The sequence below is a fragment of the Lathamus discolor genome, chromosome 1 (assembly GCF_037157495.1).
Source record: "Lathamus discolor isolate bLatDis1 chromosome 1, bLatDis1.hap1, whole genome shotgun sequence".
Lineage (NCBI taxonomy): Eukaryota > Metazoa > Chordata > Aves > Psittaciformes > Psittacidae > Lathamus > Lathamus discolor.
The window spans coordinates 86,733,623-86,752,627 of record NC_088884.1 but is presented as its reverse complement, the minus strand read 5'-3'; the positions used below and the strand labels follow the sequence as shown (position 1 = coordinate 86,752,627).

Below are 19,005 nucleotides of genomic sequence, written 5' to 3'. Positions count from 1 at the left end.
TCAGACTCCAAAGATGTAACCAGATGTGTTTACTTGTCAGGAATGGCAATGATATTTTGAGTGAGCTCCTCTAAATTAGCATAATACACCTCTTTCCCTCAAGTTACTTTGTTATCAGTAGAATTGAGAAATGGGGGTTTATTTCTAGGTTTAGAGCGCCCCCCGTTGATCATGCTTTTATTTGCAGTAGCTGTAACTGCTTTAAATGCCTTGACGTTGCTGCTGTTTAGCTCTTGCTGTAACGCTTTTCAGTAAATGCTTACAAAGGTTGTGGACAGTTCTCTGCAAGAATGGATGTAGTCAAAACATCTTGTTGTGAAATCAGAAAGGCTAATGTGTGAGGCTTGTACAGATTAGCTGAGGGGGTTAAATCCTACAGAATTAAAAAACTGCTGAAATAAACCCAGTTTAATGGGCTTTAATGAAAGGTAAAGCTGCAAATGAAACAGGAAAAAGGTTGCATGGATAAGCCACCACTGAAGAAAAAAAACAAACCTGAATTGCCACAGTCTTACATATTGCAGTGTATCTGAGGAGTGGGGAGAGATAATGACGTCTGTGCTGTTAGTGGCATAAAGTATTTTAATAGACACTGGAGAAAGACATTCTCACAAGACACTTTTTACCCTTCACTTGCTTTAGGTTAAGACCACATTTGTTCAGTTCTGTGTTAAATCCCAGTTGAGAAAATGCTGTAGGCCTGGCCAGGGCTGCTGAGGCTTAAGGCTTATCTGTCGAGTCACTTAAACTTGGTTAAATAAAAGATAAGAAAATATGTTGTGGAGAGGACTTGTACTGGTTTGATAGTGAATATGCAGTGCTTAAGGCATGCATGGTTTTGCAAGTGCTGAAGGTGCTAGTTTCATGAATAGAAGATGTGTATGTGTGTTTACAAGGTTGGAAGAGACTTATTTTATCTGTAATATTTTTAAATTCAGTAAATGTAGCAATGGCTGTTTTGCCTGGTGAGATGAGAAGCATGCATTTCATATTTTTAATCTTAAAAATGGTAAATATAAGTTATGATATTATTTATTACAGCATTACATATAGAAAAACAAACCCAGAATTCAATATGCATGCTTCTTTTGTTGCTATGTGTCTAATATTCAGATAGTGTAAAAAAACAGTCTAGGGACAACATGGGCCCTCTCCAGAAGTTATCAGAACTGGCTACCCTGGCTTTGGAGAAGGCTGAGGTTCATCATGACTTCTTTGCCTCAGTCTTCACTGGCAAATGCTCTGACCACGCCACCCAAGTCTTGGAAGGCTGTGACTCAGCAGGGACTGTGCGAATGAAGACCTTGGGCCCACTGTAGGAGAGGATCTGGTTTGACACCATCTTAAAAACCTGAACGTACACAAGTCCATGAGACCTGATGAATCCACCCACCATCCTGATGAATCACTCGGTGGAAAAAGAACTGGCTGGATGGCCACATGCAAAGAGTTGTGGTCAATGGCTCTATGGCCGGCTGGAGACCAGTAACGAGTGGTGTCCCTCAGGGATCGGTGTTGCGACTGCTCTTGTTCAACATATTTCTTGGTGCCATGGACAGTGGGATTGAGTGCACCCTCAGCAAGTTCGCTGATGACACCAAGCTGTGTGGTTCAGTTGCTATGCTGGAGGGAAGGAATGCCATCCAGAGGAACCTCTACACGCTTGTGAGGTGGGCTGATGCCAACCTCATGAAGTTTAACCACGACCAGTGCAAGGTCCTACACCTAGGTCAGAACAATCCCAGGCACAGCTACAGGGTGGGCAAAGAAGAGATTCGGAGCAGCCCTGCAGAGAAGGACTTGGGGGTGCTGGTCAATGAGAAAATGAACATGAGCTGGCAGTGTGCACTTGCAGCCCAGAAAGCCAACCGTATCCTGGGCCGCATTAAAAGGAGCGTGACCAGCAGGTCGAAGGAGGTGATCCTGCCCCTCTACTCTGCTCCTGTGAGACCTCACTTGGAGTATTGTGTGCAGTTCTGGTGTCCTCAACATAAAGGACATGGAACTGTTGGAACAAGTGCAGAGGAGGGCCACGAGGATGGTCAGGGGCCTGGAGCACCTCCCGTATGAAGATAGGCTAAGAAAGTTGGGGCTGTTCAGCCTGGAGAAGAGAAGGCTACATGGAGACCTCATGCCTTCTAGTATCTGAAGGGGGCCTATAAGGATGCTGGAGGGGGACTCTTCATTAGGGACTGTAGTGATAGAAGAAGGGGTAACAGGTGCAAACTTACACAGGGGGAGTTTAGATTGGATATAAGGAAGAAGTTCTTTCCTGTAAGGGTGGTGAGGCACTGGAATAGGTTGCCAGGGAGGTTGTGAATGCTCCATCCCTGGCAGTGTTCAAGGCCAGGTTGGATGAAGCCTTGGGTGGTATGGTTTAGTGTGAGGTGTCCCAGCCCATGGCAGGGGCATTGGAAGTAGATGATTTTCAGGTCCTTTCCAACCCTAACTATTCTATGATTCTATAATATGAAGACTGGCAAGTGCTCATCCATCTTTTCTGCTTGTGGGGTTAAATGATATCCTGTAAAATAGGTGGTATTTATTAGCTTGGTGACTTAATGGTGTGAACTCTGTTTTGGTTTTGAAGTAGTTACTGCTTGGAAAAATACTTTTTTTTTTTTTTTTTTTCCTTCCTACCACAGGGACAAAGATGCCACCATTAATGCCGAGGAAATGTCTGTCTGTCTATTGAGAAATCTAGGTACAAGTTATATTGCTGCTCTTTTGACTGTTTAATTTTTATAGTAGATCCATAAGTTTTGGATAGAAAAGCAAACAATTTCCTCTAATGTTCTCAGTTGAGAGCTTATAGCAAAATAGGGTATGTTGTCCTGCTCATGCTTCTTTTAGGGATTTGTCTTCTTTTGGCTAATTAATTTTGCCATGCTGTAAATATGTAATTTACATTAATTGTGATCTATTTCTTCTGATCATTACACATACTACTGGTTCAGATTATGGCTTTTTAGCAATCATAGCTGGCCTTCTGGCTGATATTGTGATGCTCTTCAGAATTTACTTGCAGTGTGAAGAAAATAGTGCAATACTATTCCTTAAAAACAAGATAAGGGATCAATATTAACATGAGATCCCATACTCTGAATTACATTTTTTTAATGTTGGTGATAAATGAGGAAAATTGCTGTTTAGTGGGTGGTACGTAAGTGTAAGTAAGGCAAGAAAAGCCAGTTAATCTGTGGAAGATGTAGCACTACTCAATCCACTCACTGCAAATTGTTCTACTCAAAGGGAATATTCTGATTTAGGAATTAATAAGAGTATTGCTATGCTAAGAAGCAGAAAACAATCTGCATTTCAAATTCATGAGTTTGGAAATAATAATAAATACTGTTTACATTTCTGCCTTTGTTTTTTTTTTTGTGCCTGTAGGGTGTGTTCAGATCACATTGCTTAATCTTTCTCTGTCAATGCAAAGGCTAAAAACCTTGGCTTTTTGTTAGGCCAAGACTGTCCAAGAAAGTTGTCTAACCATGAACTGTTGTGAACCTATAAGGCACACAACAGATACAAAATTTTTACTTCTGACTAATTCTGTAATCTCCCTTTGTATGGTGTGTGAAATTTAAAAGGCTGAAACTAATGATGTTTAGTGTGAGATGTTACATATGATACTGGTGAATGTTTATCCAGTAGTCTGTGCATAAAAGGATCATTGAAATTAACTGAAATTACATGGAAATTACCTGTCTTTTGTTATGCCTTTCTAGAGCACTCCCTACCTAGTCTTCCTCACAAAGAATTGTTCTGATACAAGAATGTCTGAATGTTATTGCTGCCAAAGTAGATTGAAATGTTGTCTTCTTTTTTTTTCTTTTCTTTTTTTTAATCTTCCCACAGACGGGAAAATTGTTTTACCAGGAAACCTCTTGGCTTTCACCTTCTATGGCAGAGTTTGTAACATCGTGGTGATGAAAGTGAAAGGAACTGATGGTGCAGAGCTGACTGCCCAGAGCAGTGCTGTTTCCAGTGATGTGCATGAGCCAGACCTTGAAAGATCAAATTTGGACACAAGTATGTTAGATTTGTCCTTTCAGCTTGACAAGATGGACATTAGCAATAGTCCAGAGGCTGCATCTATGAGCACGCCAAGCAAACAGACGGATCCAAGTTCACCACTTACACCCAGTTCTGTTGTGACAGCCAGTGATCAAGGTGCTGGTCAGGGAGAGAAAACCTGCAGCAAGGGAGATGGTGCAGACCTCAGTAGTAATTTGGAGTTGCCTGGAAAAGGAGGCCATGAGGAACTCCCACTGACTGGCAAAACTGGAGCAATAAGCAATACAGACACTTTTTATTTCATTTCTTCAAGAACTAGAATCAAGTTTATTGAAACAAGGTCCAGTGCAACAGATGTTGGTGATTGTGAAGCCCAAGTCACCTATGATATGATAGGAGGTCTAAGCAGCCAGCTCAGAACTATTAGAGAAACAGTTGAACTGCCCTTGAAGCAAGCTGAACTGTTCAAGAGTTACGGTATGATGCCTAAGAGTTGGCTTTCTTCATTTTATACTAGTTTTTCTTTTTTAACTTGACTTTTAGTTTGTTTAATTTTTTTGTAAAACCAAACTATTCCAGATCTATGCACTGAATTTTATTTAATGCTGGTCTGGTATACATGTGTGTTTGAACAATGTCAAGCTGTTTTGTAATTCTTACTGTATGGATACTATGAAGATGTTATGATTATCTTGTGAAAAATAATTGAGTAGGGAAGAAATATGTGTCTGTACTAAAAAACTCAGGCATGCATCAGCAGGTTTTACAGCAAATAGGAAAGACTTCTGTACCTGTGCATTTAAAAGGTGCAGATATTTGTGCCTTCATAAGATTTCAGTTTGCTCTGGTAGAGTCAACTAATTGCATCTTTTCAAGTTGATAAAAACTCAGTTGGGTTAAGTTATCTGCTGTTTTTATCCCTGTGTGTTGCAGGGTTCCTTCAAAATTTTAGGGAAGTTTTTGAGGCTGTTTACTCACTACTCAGTGTGTTTAGTGGGGAATGACAAGGTAGAAAAACTAATGTGATTACTGTTGCCATATATAAAGTCATACTTAACATATATAGAAACTTTGGGGATTTTTGTGGCAAAGATAAAACTCTGCACTGTGTATTTATCACAAATGGCTATGTATAAAGTAGGTGTGTCTGCACATTGTGCTTGTTTAGGTGTGGATCACTGTGAGACAGGGCTTTCACCTGTAAATATTTCTTTAATATGATGTCTTTGAGGCTTTTTATTTCTCTCCCTTATTTTTTCTCACACATAGTCGGGCTTAGGGAGGACATGATTTCAATTATCATTGGGAAAATTTCCAAAAGACACTCTTTTGGTGTGCATTGCTTGGGTGTGATGGGCAGATGTCAATGGAATGGTGTGAGGCATCTTCATCCAGCATCACCACATGATTTTGTGTTAGCAGAAAGTTTGCTTCAACATCAGTGTTCTTCATACTTAGTCCCAAAACTGTTTGATCAGCTTCTGTGGTAATTACATGAGAGATGATGATGTTTCCTCATCAGCTGCAAACCTTTCATAACCATTAAAACATTGAGAGCCCTTGTCTCCTCGTGGGGAGCAAGGCTGGCAGCTGAGCTGAGACCTTGGTTCAGCAGCTCTGTTTCTTGCCAGTACCAGAAACACCGCATGAGGGAGCAGCACATACTTTAAGGGACTGTTGTAAAGTAACCTCTCCTTAAAGACACTTACTTCTATCCTGTGCCAGTTAGCAGACAGTTTATTTCTTTGGAGTATGTTAGTTCCTAATATTTAGACTTTCTGTCTATGCCAGCTCCATTATTCTCCATCAGCACTGGGATGTGACCTGCCTTTCAAGCATTGTTTTCTGTCTGGTATTGCAGTACCAACTGATGATGTTCTTTGGTTGTGTTTCAGCAATGCCTTTAGTGACAGGGTTAGTCCTTTGTCAGACTTTTTTTCTTTTTGCTTTCTAATTTTTCATCTTCTGTTCTTGGCTTTGTGCCTATTTGGTTTGGCTTTTGCTGGTCTGAAACTTTTTGGGGGCCTCTGCCTGGATCATAGTAGTTCTTCATGCAGTTACTTGTAGTTTCTGTCCAGTTTTAACTGTACACAGTCATCTCTTGTTCTTCTGGTGCCCCTTATGTTCTGTGCCTGAATGTTTGTCTGTTTTAGCTTGTAACATTTGCCATTAAAGAGGCAAATTAATCCTTTTGATGTGTGTTCTTCATTTTTTTAAATAAGTATTCTTGAATCGAACCTCACGGTATTTCTGAGGGAGAAGTGGTTTTCTGACATTGGAAATTTGTAATAATGACACTAAGAATAATTAATAACTTATTAAAGCACATTCATGGATGTTAGGTACTCAGTCCAATAGTTTTTTTGGAAAAAAAAAAAACCAAACCAAACACCATAATGCGTATGGAGAATTATAATGTTGAACTACTGAAAAATATAATGATTGAAATAGTTGCTTTTTAAACAGAAGCATCTGGACTTTAAAAGTAAAAAATATAGATCTGTGCTCTGTATAAGAGTACTCTTTCTACTGAAGGCCTACAATTCTATCAAAATGATATGTCTGTTAATGAAGTTAATGCTGAGGTCAAGTTATAACTGGTAGTAACCAGGTCAGTGAAAACGTGCAAGTGCCGGTTGTTCAGACTGGCATTTATCACAAATAACTTCCTTCTCTGTTTGTGTGCATGTGCTTGTTGAAAGGAATCCGTCCTCCTAGAGGAGTGCTCCTGTATGGCCCTCCAGGTACTGGGAAGACTATGATTGCCAAAGCAATCGCAAATGAAGTTGGTGCTCACGTTACGGTTATTAATGGTCCCGAAATAATCAGCAAGTAAGTCCACCCAATTTATTTTCATTGATTCAAAAAATATATTAGCTTGAAGTCTGTCCTGGTGTCTCTCTGTTTGTGGATAGATGTAGAACTGGCTATGGGCTATCTGCCCAAGAAAGTAAAAAACTTATGGGAAAGGCTTGTCTCCAGTAGGGCTTATGTTTCTTCTTGTAATAAGAGAGGTTTATTGGATTTAGCCAATAAATTTGTGTAAGGCAAGAACTAAATTAAAGAGGGGATTAAAACTGCATCTGCAATTGCATGTTAGTTCTGCAACAAGAAGCGTGGCTTGTTAAAGCATAATTGAAATGAAGGTGACACTGCACCAAGTAATGTCTCCTGGGAATTACTTGTTTGTTTGCTTTAAAAATATAGATAAAATTAATACAGAAAAGAGAAGCTTTGCCCTTTAACCTTCATTCTAGTTACAAGATCATAATATGTTTGCCTGTACCCCATTTTACCTCAGTTTCTTCTTCTTGTGGAAATAAAGATTGTTGTAAATTTGCATGTACTTGGGGACTTTGAAAGGGTGTGCTATGGCTTTTTGGAACACATGAGCAGGAGTTTTCCAAGTTGCCTGGAAAAGACCAAAAAATATTTTTATTGAAGTATTTTAATTATTTTAGGTTTTATGGGGAGTCTGAATCAAGATTACGTCGAGTATTTGCTGAAGCTTCCTTGTGGTATGTTCTTTTGGATAATTTTTACTTTTAACACTTATTTGCAGTATTGATTCCAGCCTTAATGTTTTTAAAAGAAAAACATTTGCAAGAATATTTGAATTGTGATTTTTTTTTTTTTTTTTCCTGCAGTGGTTTTTAAGAGGAAGTAAATTAGTTTATATAGAGCTTAGCTAGAAGGAAAGCAGTGAAATTATAATATGCCTATTAAATGCTTTTGGACACTACCCTTTATAAGGGACTGTTGTAGATGGTGCCAAATTGCTCAACCTGTATCATTAGTGTGTTGTATGCTTATTTCAACAGATAGAAGCAGGAGCCAGCGTTTCACCTGGATCCAAATTTTTCTCTCTAGTTTTATCTTTGGAGAGCAATGTAGCACACTGCTGAGCCACAGAAGGCAGTTCTAAATGAGCTAGTGTTGGTTCTAGCTATAGCACACCTCTGGATTAAGCTAGCATTCCGCCCAAATTTATTAGACCTGGTTAAGGCAGGCTTTAGGTTTCCAGATGATTGGTGTTCACAGTACGTCAGCAAAAGACTCACATACTGTATTTGTAGAAGAGGCAGATAAACTGCTGCCTTTTTACTCATGTTGAGTCTTTGGGAGAGAGAAGTAAAAAAGTAGATTGGTAGGTCATCTTGAAGGTATTAGTTGTTTGATATATTAGTCATTTTAGTTCAAGGTTGAAACTTTCCACCTTCCACCTGAAGGAGTGGGATGCTTGTCAATTTTTGTAGGAACTGCATGATTTTCATAAACAGCTTAGTATTTCTCTGCCTTGGTGTTTTAAATGTTCCTGAGCACCTTATCATTAATTTGCTCCCCCCCCACCTTTTTTTTCCTCTCCAGTCAGCCCTCCATTATATTTATAGATGAGTTGGATGCACTCTGTCCCAAGAGAGAAGGGGTTCAGAATGAAGCTGAAAAGAGAGTTGTTGCTTCACTGCTGACGTTAATGGATGGCATTGGCTCAGTAAGTAGCCTGTATTGCAACAATTAATGTCTATGGGGACTAGCTGCCCAAAATAATTTCGCTTCTATAAAGCAGCCAATTCTAGATGAGTCATTTGGGAGAAAACAGTCTTAAGTGAGACTTTATATAGTAATCTAATGCTTTGTTAGGTGCTAAGTGGAAGACATAGAGGAAGAATGTCTTCTGATAACTATGAGATTAAAAGCTTTCTTCCCTTCACTGTCTTCCCTTTGCCTTCTTCCACTCTTGTAGTTTTGCAGATAAATAGCCATCATTGAACAAATCCAGATTTTCTGGATTTCTTTTTGTTCTGAAATCAAAGTCATGAAAATATTTCTGGTGATATGTAGGCTGCATTATTAAAGGCAACAACAGGTATTTCAAGATTGCCATAGTAATATTTGGGACATAAAAAAAGCCTTCTGAAGAAGCAGTAAATTTGAGTTGAGTACATTATGGATTAAGCCCACAAAGTTGGCAGTCTCTCATCGATAATTTTATGATTATCAGCAGGAAACATGAAAGAAATCTCTCCACAGTATGAAAATCAGTTTTGTGCTGTTTTATGTGATCTGCAAGTTTCTCATTATTTTTCTGCATGATAGTGTGAGTTGCCCAGTCTGGAGTTGTTCACAGGCAGAACATGTTTTCTGATGGCAAAAGGAGATACTCTTCACTCTTAGTTAATGAGTGCTTCATTCACTAAGAGAATGGTATTGCAAGAGACTTCTTAGCCTATTTTGTCTCACTCTAGCAATGCAAAGGCAGAGCCTGAGGAAATAGTTTAGGATTTTTTACCTTGGTTTTCCTACTGTAGCTACAGGAACCATTATAACCTCCTGTCTCTGCTGGTTTTGATGCCTTAAATTATTTGTTCCCCAACCATGTTTGTTCAAGGTTTGCTGATACCTTTCTGTTCTTGTGGCAATGCTGCCTTTTAGCTTAAACACTGCTTTTTCTTTCCTTGGTGCTTACTTTCCTGATATGTAAAGCAAGATAGAAAAGTAAGCACTGGGGGATTAAAGTGGGAGACACTAGAATGAGGGCATCTTGGAGGAGAGGTTCTCTTGTATTATTGGTACGTGCAGCCTGCAATATTGCTAAATTGCAATTAGGGATAGGTTGGACGGGATCTTTTGTGGGCTATATATTCTGAAAAGTTCGCTTTCTTCCTCTATAGGATCTCAGGATTTTGGTGTGTGTCATAATTGGGAAAGTTAAGCAAGAATTATGTTTATAAGCTGTGTGTCATAGAATCATAGAATAGTTAGGGTTGGAAAGGACCTGAAGATCATCTAGTTCCAATCCCGCTGCCATGGGCAGGGACACCTCCCACTAAACCATACCACCCAAGGCTTCGTCCAGCCTGGCCTTGAACACTGCCAGGGATGGAGCGTTCACAACCTCCCTGGCAACCCATTCCAGTGCCTCACCACCCTTACAGGAAAGAACTTCTTCCTTATATCCAATCTAAACTTCCCCTGTTTAAGTTTTAACCCATTACCCCTTGTCCTGTCACTACAGTCCCTAATGAAGAGTCCCTCCTCAGCATCCCTATAGGCCCCCTTCAGATACTAGAAGGCTGCTATGAGGTCTCCATGCAGCCTTCTCTTCTCCAGGCTGAACAGCCCCAACTTCCTCAGCCTATCTTCATACGGGAGGTGCTCCAGTGCCTAATCATCCTCGTGGCCCTCCTCTGCACTTGTTCCAACAGTTCCATGTCCTTTTTATGTTGAGAACACCAGAACTGTCCACAATACTCCAAGCAGAGTAGAGGGGCAGGATCACCTCCTCCGACCTGCTGGTCACGCTCCTTTTAATGCAGCCCAGGATACGATTGACTTTCTGGGGTGTGAGTGGACGCTGCCAGCTCATGTTCATTTTCTCACTGACCAGCACCCCCAAGTCCTTCTCTGCAGGGCTGCTCTGAATCTCTTCTTTGCCCACCCTGTAGCTGTGCCTGGGATTGTTCTGACCTAGGTGTAGGACCTTGCACTGGTCGTGGTTAAACTTCATGAGGTTGGCATCAGCCCACCTCACAAGCGTGTAGAGGTTCCTCTGGATGGCATTCCTTTCCTCCAGCATAGCAACTGAACCACACAGCTTGGTGTCATCAGCGAACTTGCTGAGGGTGCACTCAATCCCACTGTCCATGGCACCAAGAAATATGTTGAACAAGAGCGGTCCCAACACCGATCCCTGAGGGACACCACTCGTTACTGGTCTCCAGCTGGCCATAGAGCCATTGACCACAACTCTTTGCATGTGGCCATCCAGCCAGTTCTTTATCCACCGAGTGGTCCACCTATCAAATTGATGTCTTTCCAATTTAGAGACAAGAATGTCATGTGGGACGTGATCCTCCCCCTCTACTCTGCTCTTGTGAGACCTCACCTGCAGTATTGTGTACAGTTCTGCTGTCCTCAACATAAAAAGGACATGGAACTGCTGGAACAAGTCCAGAGGATGGCCACGAGGATAATCAGGGCACTGGAGCACCTCCTGTATGAAGATAGGCTGAGGAAGTTGGGGCTGTTCAGCCTGGAGAAGAGAAGGTTGCATGGGGACCTAATAGAAGCCTTCCAGTATCTGAAGGGGGCCTATAGGGATGGTGGGGAGGGACTCTTCATCAGGGACTGTAGTGACAGGACAAGGGGTAACGGGTTAAAACTTGAACGGGGGAAGTTTACATTGGATATAAGGAGGAAATTCTTTCCTGTTAGGGTGGTGAGACACTGGAATCAGTTGCCCAGGGAGGTTGTGAGTGCTCCATCCCTGGAGGTGTTCAAGGCCAGGTTGGGTGAAGCCTTGGGTGGGATGGTTTAGTGTGAGGTGTCCCTGCCCATGGCAGGGGGGTGGAACTAGATGATCTTGAGGTCCTTTCCAACCCTAACTATTCTATGATTCAATGATTCTATCACAATATCGAACGCTTTGCATAAGTCCAGGTGGAGGACATCAACTACTCTACCGCTGTCCATCAGTTCCGTAGCCCCATCATAGAAGGCAACCAAATTGGTCAGGCAGGATTTCCCCTTAGTGAAGCCATGCTAGCTGTCACCAAGCACCGTGTTGTTTTCCATGTGCCTTAGCATGCCTTCCAGGAGAATGTGCTCCAGGATTTTGCCAGGCACAGAAGTAAGACTGACTGGTCTGTAATTCCCCGGGTCTTCCATTTTCCCCTTCTTGAAAATGGGGGCTATATTTCCCTTTTTCCAGTCATGGGAACTTCACCTGACTGCTATGATTTTTTCAAATACGATGGCCAGTGGCTTAGCAACTTCATTCGCCAGCTCCTTCAGGACCCGCGGGTGAATTTCGTCAGGTCCCATGGACTTGTGTATGTTCAGGTTTTTAAGATGATCTCAAACCAGATCCTCTCCTACAGTGGGCCTAGGGTCTTCATTCTCACAGTCCCTGTATCTGCCTTCCAAGACTTGGGTGGTGTGGTCAGAGCCTTTGCCAGTGAAGACCGAGGCAAAGAAGTCATTCAGAACCTCAGCCTTCTCCAGATCCTGTTTAGCCAGTTCTCCTGATAGCTTCTGGAGGGGGCCTGCGTTGTCCCTAGTCTGTCTTTTATTCACTACATACCTATAGAATCCCTTCCTGTTATCCTTAACATCCCTAGCCATGTTTAATTCTAACTGATCCTCAGCCTTCCTAACCTGGTCCCTAGCTTCCCGAACAACATCCCTGTATTCTTCCCAGGCAGCCTGTCCTTTCTTCCACCTTTTATAAGCCTCTTTTTTCCTTTGAATTTTCCTCAGCAGCTCCTTATCCATCCAAGGAGGTCTCCTGGTCCTCCTGCCGCACTTTCCTCTAGTTGATATGCAGCACTCCTGAGCTTGCAGTAGGTGATCCTTGAATATCAACCGACAGTCTTTGGCAGACGGCAGAAGGTCCCTCTAGGTCTGTATCCCATGGAACCTTACTAAGCAGGTTCCTGAAGAGGCCAAAGTCTGTTCTCTTGAAGTCCAGGCCAGTGAGCTTGCTACACTCTCTTCTCACTGTCCTGAGGATCTTGAATTCGACCATCTCGTGATTGCTGCATCCAAGCCTACCATCGCTCAAACAGATATTGGGGTGGTTGACGTCCTCCATGAGAACAAGGGCCCGCGAGCGTGAGGCTTTTCCTTTCTGTCTGTAGAGTGCTTCATTCGCAGGTTCTCCTTGATAAGGCAGTCGGTAACAGATCCCCACAGTAATGTCTCCCATGGCTGTTTTCCCTTTAAACCTGACCCACAAACTCTCTGTAAACTGCTCACGTGTCCCCAGACAGAGTTCATACTCTCCAGCCTATCCCTAACATAAAGGGCAACTCCCCATCTCCGCCTGCTGGGCCTGTCTTTTCTAAAGAGCCTGTAACCTTCCATTCCAACGCTCCAGTCATAGGAGCCATCCCACCATGTTTCTGTGATGCCTATTATATCATACCCCCGTAGACATGCACACATCTCTAATTCCTCTTGTTTGTTCCCCATGCTATGGGCATTTGTATAGAGGCATCTGAGCTGAGCTCCAAATGAAGCTGGCTCATTGGCTGGAGCGGCTGGAATATCTGTACATTGCTCTGAGCATATATTATAGGTGTTGGCAACTGACTGGGTGTGTTGGGATGGAATGATGCCCCCCTCCCCCAACACATCTAGTTTAAAGCCTCCTTGACCAGTCTGGCAAGCCTCCTACCAAAACCACTCTTCCCATTCTTTATCAGAGCAGCTCCACGAGCCCCTAGTAGACCTGGCCTACAAACTTCAGTCCTGTGTTCTAGACACCCATTTAATTGTATTTTAAAATTAATATTTTGCATTGTTTGATGCCTTCAGGAGGGCAGTGAAGGACAGCTCTTGGTACTTGGGGCCACTAACCGTCCTCATGCACTGGATGCAGCACTGCGCAGACCTGGGCGTTTTGATAAAGAGATTGAAATTGGAGTCCCTAATGCCCAAGACCGTCTGGACATACTCCAAAAGCTTCTCAAGAAAGTCCCCCATTCACTCACAGCAGCAGAGCTGGTGCAACTAGCTGATAGCGCACATGGTTATGTGGGTGCAGACTTAGCAGCCTTATGCAAGGAAGCAGGTAAGACTTTGTGCATCTTACTTTATTGTTAATCTCTATTTTGTTTAAAAAATTCCACAGTCTGTACTAATAGCTTTTAAACCAATGAAATTTAATTTTTGTGTCAAAGAAAATATAGCTAAGCATGGAGCACAAGGAGCACCAGTGTGCCCCTGGGCACATCAGAAAAAGCCTTTGAGTATTAATAGATTTGAAAAGTGAATGTCAAGATAAGTAACAGTGGGCAGTCCTCTGTGCCAGTTCTACTATATTAGAGAGCTAGCTCTCTCTCAGTGAACCAATGGTTTAGTGAGGTACCTGATACATCCCAGAGAGTTTTTCTACTCTAGATCCTGCCCCTTCCACACAAAAAACCTAAGTCACTCAGGCTGGACAGGTTGTCCTGCAGATCCTTGTTCCCAGGAGTCCGTGGGCCTGAGTGGTGTTTACTGTCGCTCCCTTCTTTTGTGTCTGTATTTCATTTGCCTGCAGGTGCGGAGCTTGTGGCATAAGTGAGGGGATCTTGTGCACCTGGGTCAAGTTGTGCCATGGAACTGGGAGAGCTAGAGAGCATGGCCAGAGCTGGGGGGCTGGGAAGTGCCTCTGGCCTCCAGCTGGAGAATTATCCACGCATTATACAGCCAGGGTTCAGTATGTTCCAGGGAATACTTCCTTGGATGAAATATTAAAAGCATCAGTTCTTACGTTTTGCTAGAATGTGTCTACACGGTTTAAGTGTTGGACCATGAGCAGCCTTTTAAAACAGTCTAATCAAAATATGACTCTTCAGCTTGGCTTATGTGTGTTTTCTACCTTGTAGTTTGCGAGTATGTTTGCTGTATGTGCTGGTTACTTTTATTTCCTTTGGCACTGGGACAGCTTCCTCTGGCAGTGGCACAGTGCACAGTTAATCCTTGCATCAGAATTAACTATGAAGATGACTGAAGTTTTATTAAGGGTGATGGCATCTGGAACAGCAAGGTTTTTCCTTGCCAGTTTCCTGAATTTTTAAAGGATAGTTCTCAAATATGAATTTATGGACTTTTGTATGGATCAAGAAGAAAAAATATGTACGGACACAGACTATTCATCTTATAGCGTGCTTCAGTTGGCCTCAGTTGTGTTTTATGCTCTAAGTTAGCAAACATTCATTTTAAAACAAATATATACAAACAACAACAGCAAAAAGATAAACTCCCTTTTTACTTTCCTTTCTCTGTTTTTGGAAGCCTCTCAGTCTGCCTGTCTCACAGTCGTCACATAGTAAATACTTAACTAATCTAAAACTTTAAGTGGGAAGTGTTGTGGTTTCAATTCCAAACATGACCCAGCCTGGGCTTTCCTTGTGCACATAGATTTGGACACTTCATAATCCAGCTGTGAATCGGTGATATTTATACACTTAATGAGGGCCTTTTAGAAAGAAATTTTGAACGTTGTGCAAATTGAACAGTAACTCCTATCTAGAGTCAAAACTTCTGACATCTACATGTTACTGGTTGCAGGACGATCGGAGAGCTTTGTAGCCAGACTAATACTGGGAATGGGAGAAGGAGGATGTCTGCTTTCTATTGATCTTTGTTGTTGAATGCTGTTAAAAATTCCTTGTTGTTTGTTAACTTGGAGTGACCTCTGCTGGGGATAATAAAGTCCAGCGCAGTTAACTCTTTGTACCCCACATGTATTTTTCAAAGAGTTGCAGAAGCATGATTTTGTCAAAGTGTGACGTAAACTGAATTTAAGTTGCTCATCGTTAAAGAACAATCTCAGTTGGATTCTGTTTTTTCTGATTAAGCTCTTCAGTACCAATTTTTATATGAAGTTTTCAGCACCCTGAGAAATATTAGTGCTTTCACTGAAGCTAAACTTAGAAAAGACTAGCTTTTAAGAGGTAATAATATTACCTCATAATGATAAGTAATAACTTTGCTCTGCTGATGAGAAATATTATTTCATATAGAAAATTTTCCAGTGTTTTGTCTAGTCTTGTTTGTTGTTCCAAGCAATGAGCTTCTGTTCCTTCACTTAAGAAACTGAACTGTGGGCCAAGATAGCTTGTTGTCCAGGAATGCTCTCTGATACTCAGCTGAAGTTTTCCTTGTTTAGTTTTATCCCATTATTTCTATTTACATCCTTGTATAACCCGTTCACTCTCCCTCCTTAGTGTTTACACCCTTCAGATATCTCTAGGTTGTTCTTATGTCCCCTAGCTCCTCATTCATTACTGAGCCAAGCTATAAATATTTAGCTCTTTTAATCTTTTCTAATAGATAAGTCCTTCCTGCCTTCTGAGAAATCGTGTTCGTTTTCTCTGAACTCCCTCCAGTTTGTCAATAATCTTTTGGTAATCTAGGGCTCAGAACTGAACCTCGTATTTCGTATATATTGCAACATAAACCGTGACACAAACATATAGTTGACTGCTCGTGCACACTTTGAAATAACCAAAATGCTTAATGTTCAGGCAATAGCTATGTTAAGAGTTCTTCTACAAATTTTAAGGTTGCTCGTGCTACTCCCACAGATGATGGGTGTGTAAGTACGGGTGAAACATGAAAACTAATTTAGAAGCAGGAATTCTGAACTCGGAAACACAAGTTCAGTTTTTGGTACAAGGTTATTGTTGCTTGCTGATTGTATTGCAGCAGTGGTCTTTGGGAGACTCAAGTCCTGATTACCCCATTTATATCTGTAGGTACTTGAGTTGTGGCTGGAAAGTCTAAAAGTTTACAAGCTATGTTTAAATGTTAAAGTATGTTTATATTAATACTAAGTTTAGATCATTTCCAAAGGACTCATCCTTCCTTATCTGATATTTCAGCTCTGGTCTTCAGGGCGCATACTGTGTATATACTGCTTATATAAGCCAAGGGTTTGTAATGGTAATTAATGTAACACATGTAGTAATTGTAGGGCTATGATAGGCAAGCATTTCACTTTATTTCACTTTTGCATCTATAGTTAGGTTTTCTAAGCTACTTCATTATAAAAGATTTGATGTTTGTCTTCTGTACAACTCTGAAGAACATGTGAAAAGTAAATAGCTATTGTAGAGTTAAACATATTCCAACTGTTTTCTTGGCGGAATTTATTTGTTCTCCAGTGCAGGAATTGCTTGGTGGTACTTCTGGGGTCAGACAGGCAAGTTTTTTGTGCTGTTCAGCAACTCTGTACATTTTCATGGAAGTCATTAGTAAGTTTTAGGAGCTTTTAATGTTCTGCTTTCACTGAGTGTTTCTAGGCCCCTGTGTATATGGTGTGTACAGACTTGAGGTGTTATGTGTGCTGGAATGGGCAAGGAAAGGAGAGGTGGACAAGAAACCTGGAGAGTCTATGCAGTGTGCTCTGGGCTTTTCCAAACAGGGTATTATAACCAAACATTTGTGAAGTATTTATATATAGGCAGATATAATAATCAGTTAAGAGTGGTTTTTATTTGATCTGCTGAATTTTTAAAATACGAGTGAATTTGTTTTCCAATGCTGCCTTTTCCTCTACTAAAGATACAATTCTGGTTTCTCACAAAATGAAATTGCAAAATTTTGACTTCATAAGAAGAACACTAGGTATGAAGCTTACAGTATTGTTGCAAGAGTTGACATCAGGGTGACAGGTATCAGCTCTATAAATGTATCTATCTCAGCCCGAATTGCTGTGCAGAGTGCTTGTATTCCCTCTCACATGTTGGGCAAGTATTATTTGAAATCATAGCAGTTGGAGAGATTTGCAGGGTGATCTTGAGCTGTCATCATCAGCTTTATACCTTAGTTACTGGGCTGTTCTTATCTCAACCCGTGGGAGTTACATTCTCTTGATTCTCCTCCCCATCCCTCCAGGAGTGGGGAGGGCCGGGGGGGGGTGTGAGTGGATGAGCTGTGTGGATCAGTTTAAACCACGACACTGTTTTACAAATAACTATGGTCCTTCCAGCAGAATTTAATGTAAACCTGGTATTTCTAACATGGCAGGTATCACTAACTTAGATGCAGTGCTTTCAGAATCGGCGTACCTCGTCTGTGTCCAGTGTTACATTATCTGTAGTGGCTGTGTTGGAAGAAATTGGGATTTCTGTGACCCTCTACTGCCTAGCAATATACTTGCCATTTCCACAATTAACTGCATACTTTCATGTAGGTTAGCAGCATAGTATGGAAAACCTGCAAGTATCTTGATGGGTGCTGGACATGTGGACATCACCTTACAACAGGCTCCTTGTGGTAGACTCTTGAGGACTTGAATGGTCCTGTGAGGGATTCACATGCACAGAATTCTTGACAAGGGCTTAGCTGTGTGTGAAGCTAAGAGTCATATTCTTAAAAGTGGGAGAGGTCTACTGCGTCCTGAATTACTTAGTAACTACCTTTTAGTGTGAAGAGCTTCCTTCTGAATTGTTTTATCTCAAGCAGAGGTGGTGTCTAGAAGACTGCCATATCCTTGTTCATATTGTCAGTGTTTGTATGTCCCTGAGATCTTGTTGCTTCTGCTGTAATTAATTTGCCACACAGTCTTTTTATTAATTCCTTAAGAAATATAATAGTTTTGATTTAATGATAAAGATAAGCACTGCACTTTTTTTTTCCCTTCTTTTTTTTAAACATACAAAATGTCAATTAGGTAGCAGGGACATGAATGGTATAAACTGTACTGAATGTTAGAAGATGCTTAGCAACAAAGGTTTCCAAATATAGAAATTTATTATAAACTTAGCCTTCTATGGCTGCTTGTAGCATTTCAAGAGGGTGAATATAAATATAGCTTGATTTCTTCAAGAAGTGGGTTCAGTCATACTGTTTACAGAGAAAGGAAGTATTTGCTTTATAATTCTTAGAATTTATCTTGAACATCCTTGTTTATTACACATAATTTCAGTGTGCTGCTATAAAACACTTGGACTGTGATAAGATAGCATCATGAAGAGAGGAAGAGCAAACGTCTTTGTTTAAATAGTGGTCTCTCTTGCAATAACATCTGCTTGGTTCCAGTGAGGTTGCTGCATTGCAACCACCGAAATTTTGAGACTTCTGTGAAAGAAGCACTAATCACTTTGTTTGCAGCAAAGTTTTTTTTTAAACTGCCTGGTTATAATACAGTTAAAGGTATCACCCTAATTATCCTTTAGGATTATAATTCTTCACTGGCTTGAAATAGCTGTTACAAAAAATCTTACAGAAATAAGAAACTGAGCTACATCTTCAGTCAGTATAAATCAGGATTATTCTGCTGAATCTGTGAAGCCGCTTCTGTAGACATATGAAATGGTCTGTCTTATAATTTGAGAGTCCTCTTTTTTTTTTTTTTTTGAGATCTTATTGTCTATGATATTCATTTGGTCCTTTTATTACCTCTGCATTCTGATGAATAACACAGGTAGGATGGAGAGTCCTTATGCTGCTTAATTGGTAGCCCTGTATATTGATTATATGTAGCTACTA

At 41.1% G+C, this 19,005-nt stretch overlaps 1 protein-coding gene across 1 annotated transcript in view; it reads left to right on the top strand.

The window, feature by feature from the left end:
* The window catches only part of AFG2A (AFG2 AAA ATPase homolog A), a 241,553-nt gene that overhangs the window by 3,711 nt on the left and 218,837 nt on the right, over positions 1–19,005 (top strand). Inside the window, 6 exon segments of the mRNA XM_065684485.1 lie at positions 2,646–2,704; positions 3,862–4,497; positions 6,723–6,852; positions 7,482–7,538; positions 8,389–8,512; positions 13,339–13,594. Coding sequence (XP_065540557.1) covers positions 2,646–2,704; positions 3,862–4,497; positions 6,723–6,852; positions 7,482–7,538; positions 8,389–8,512; positions 13,339–13,594 — 1,262 coding nt within the window.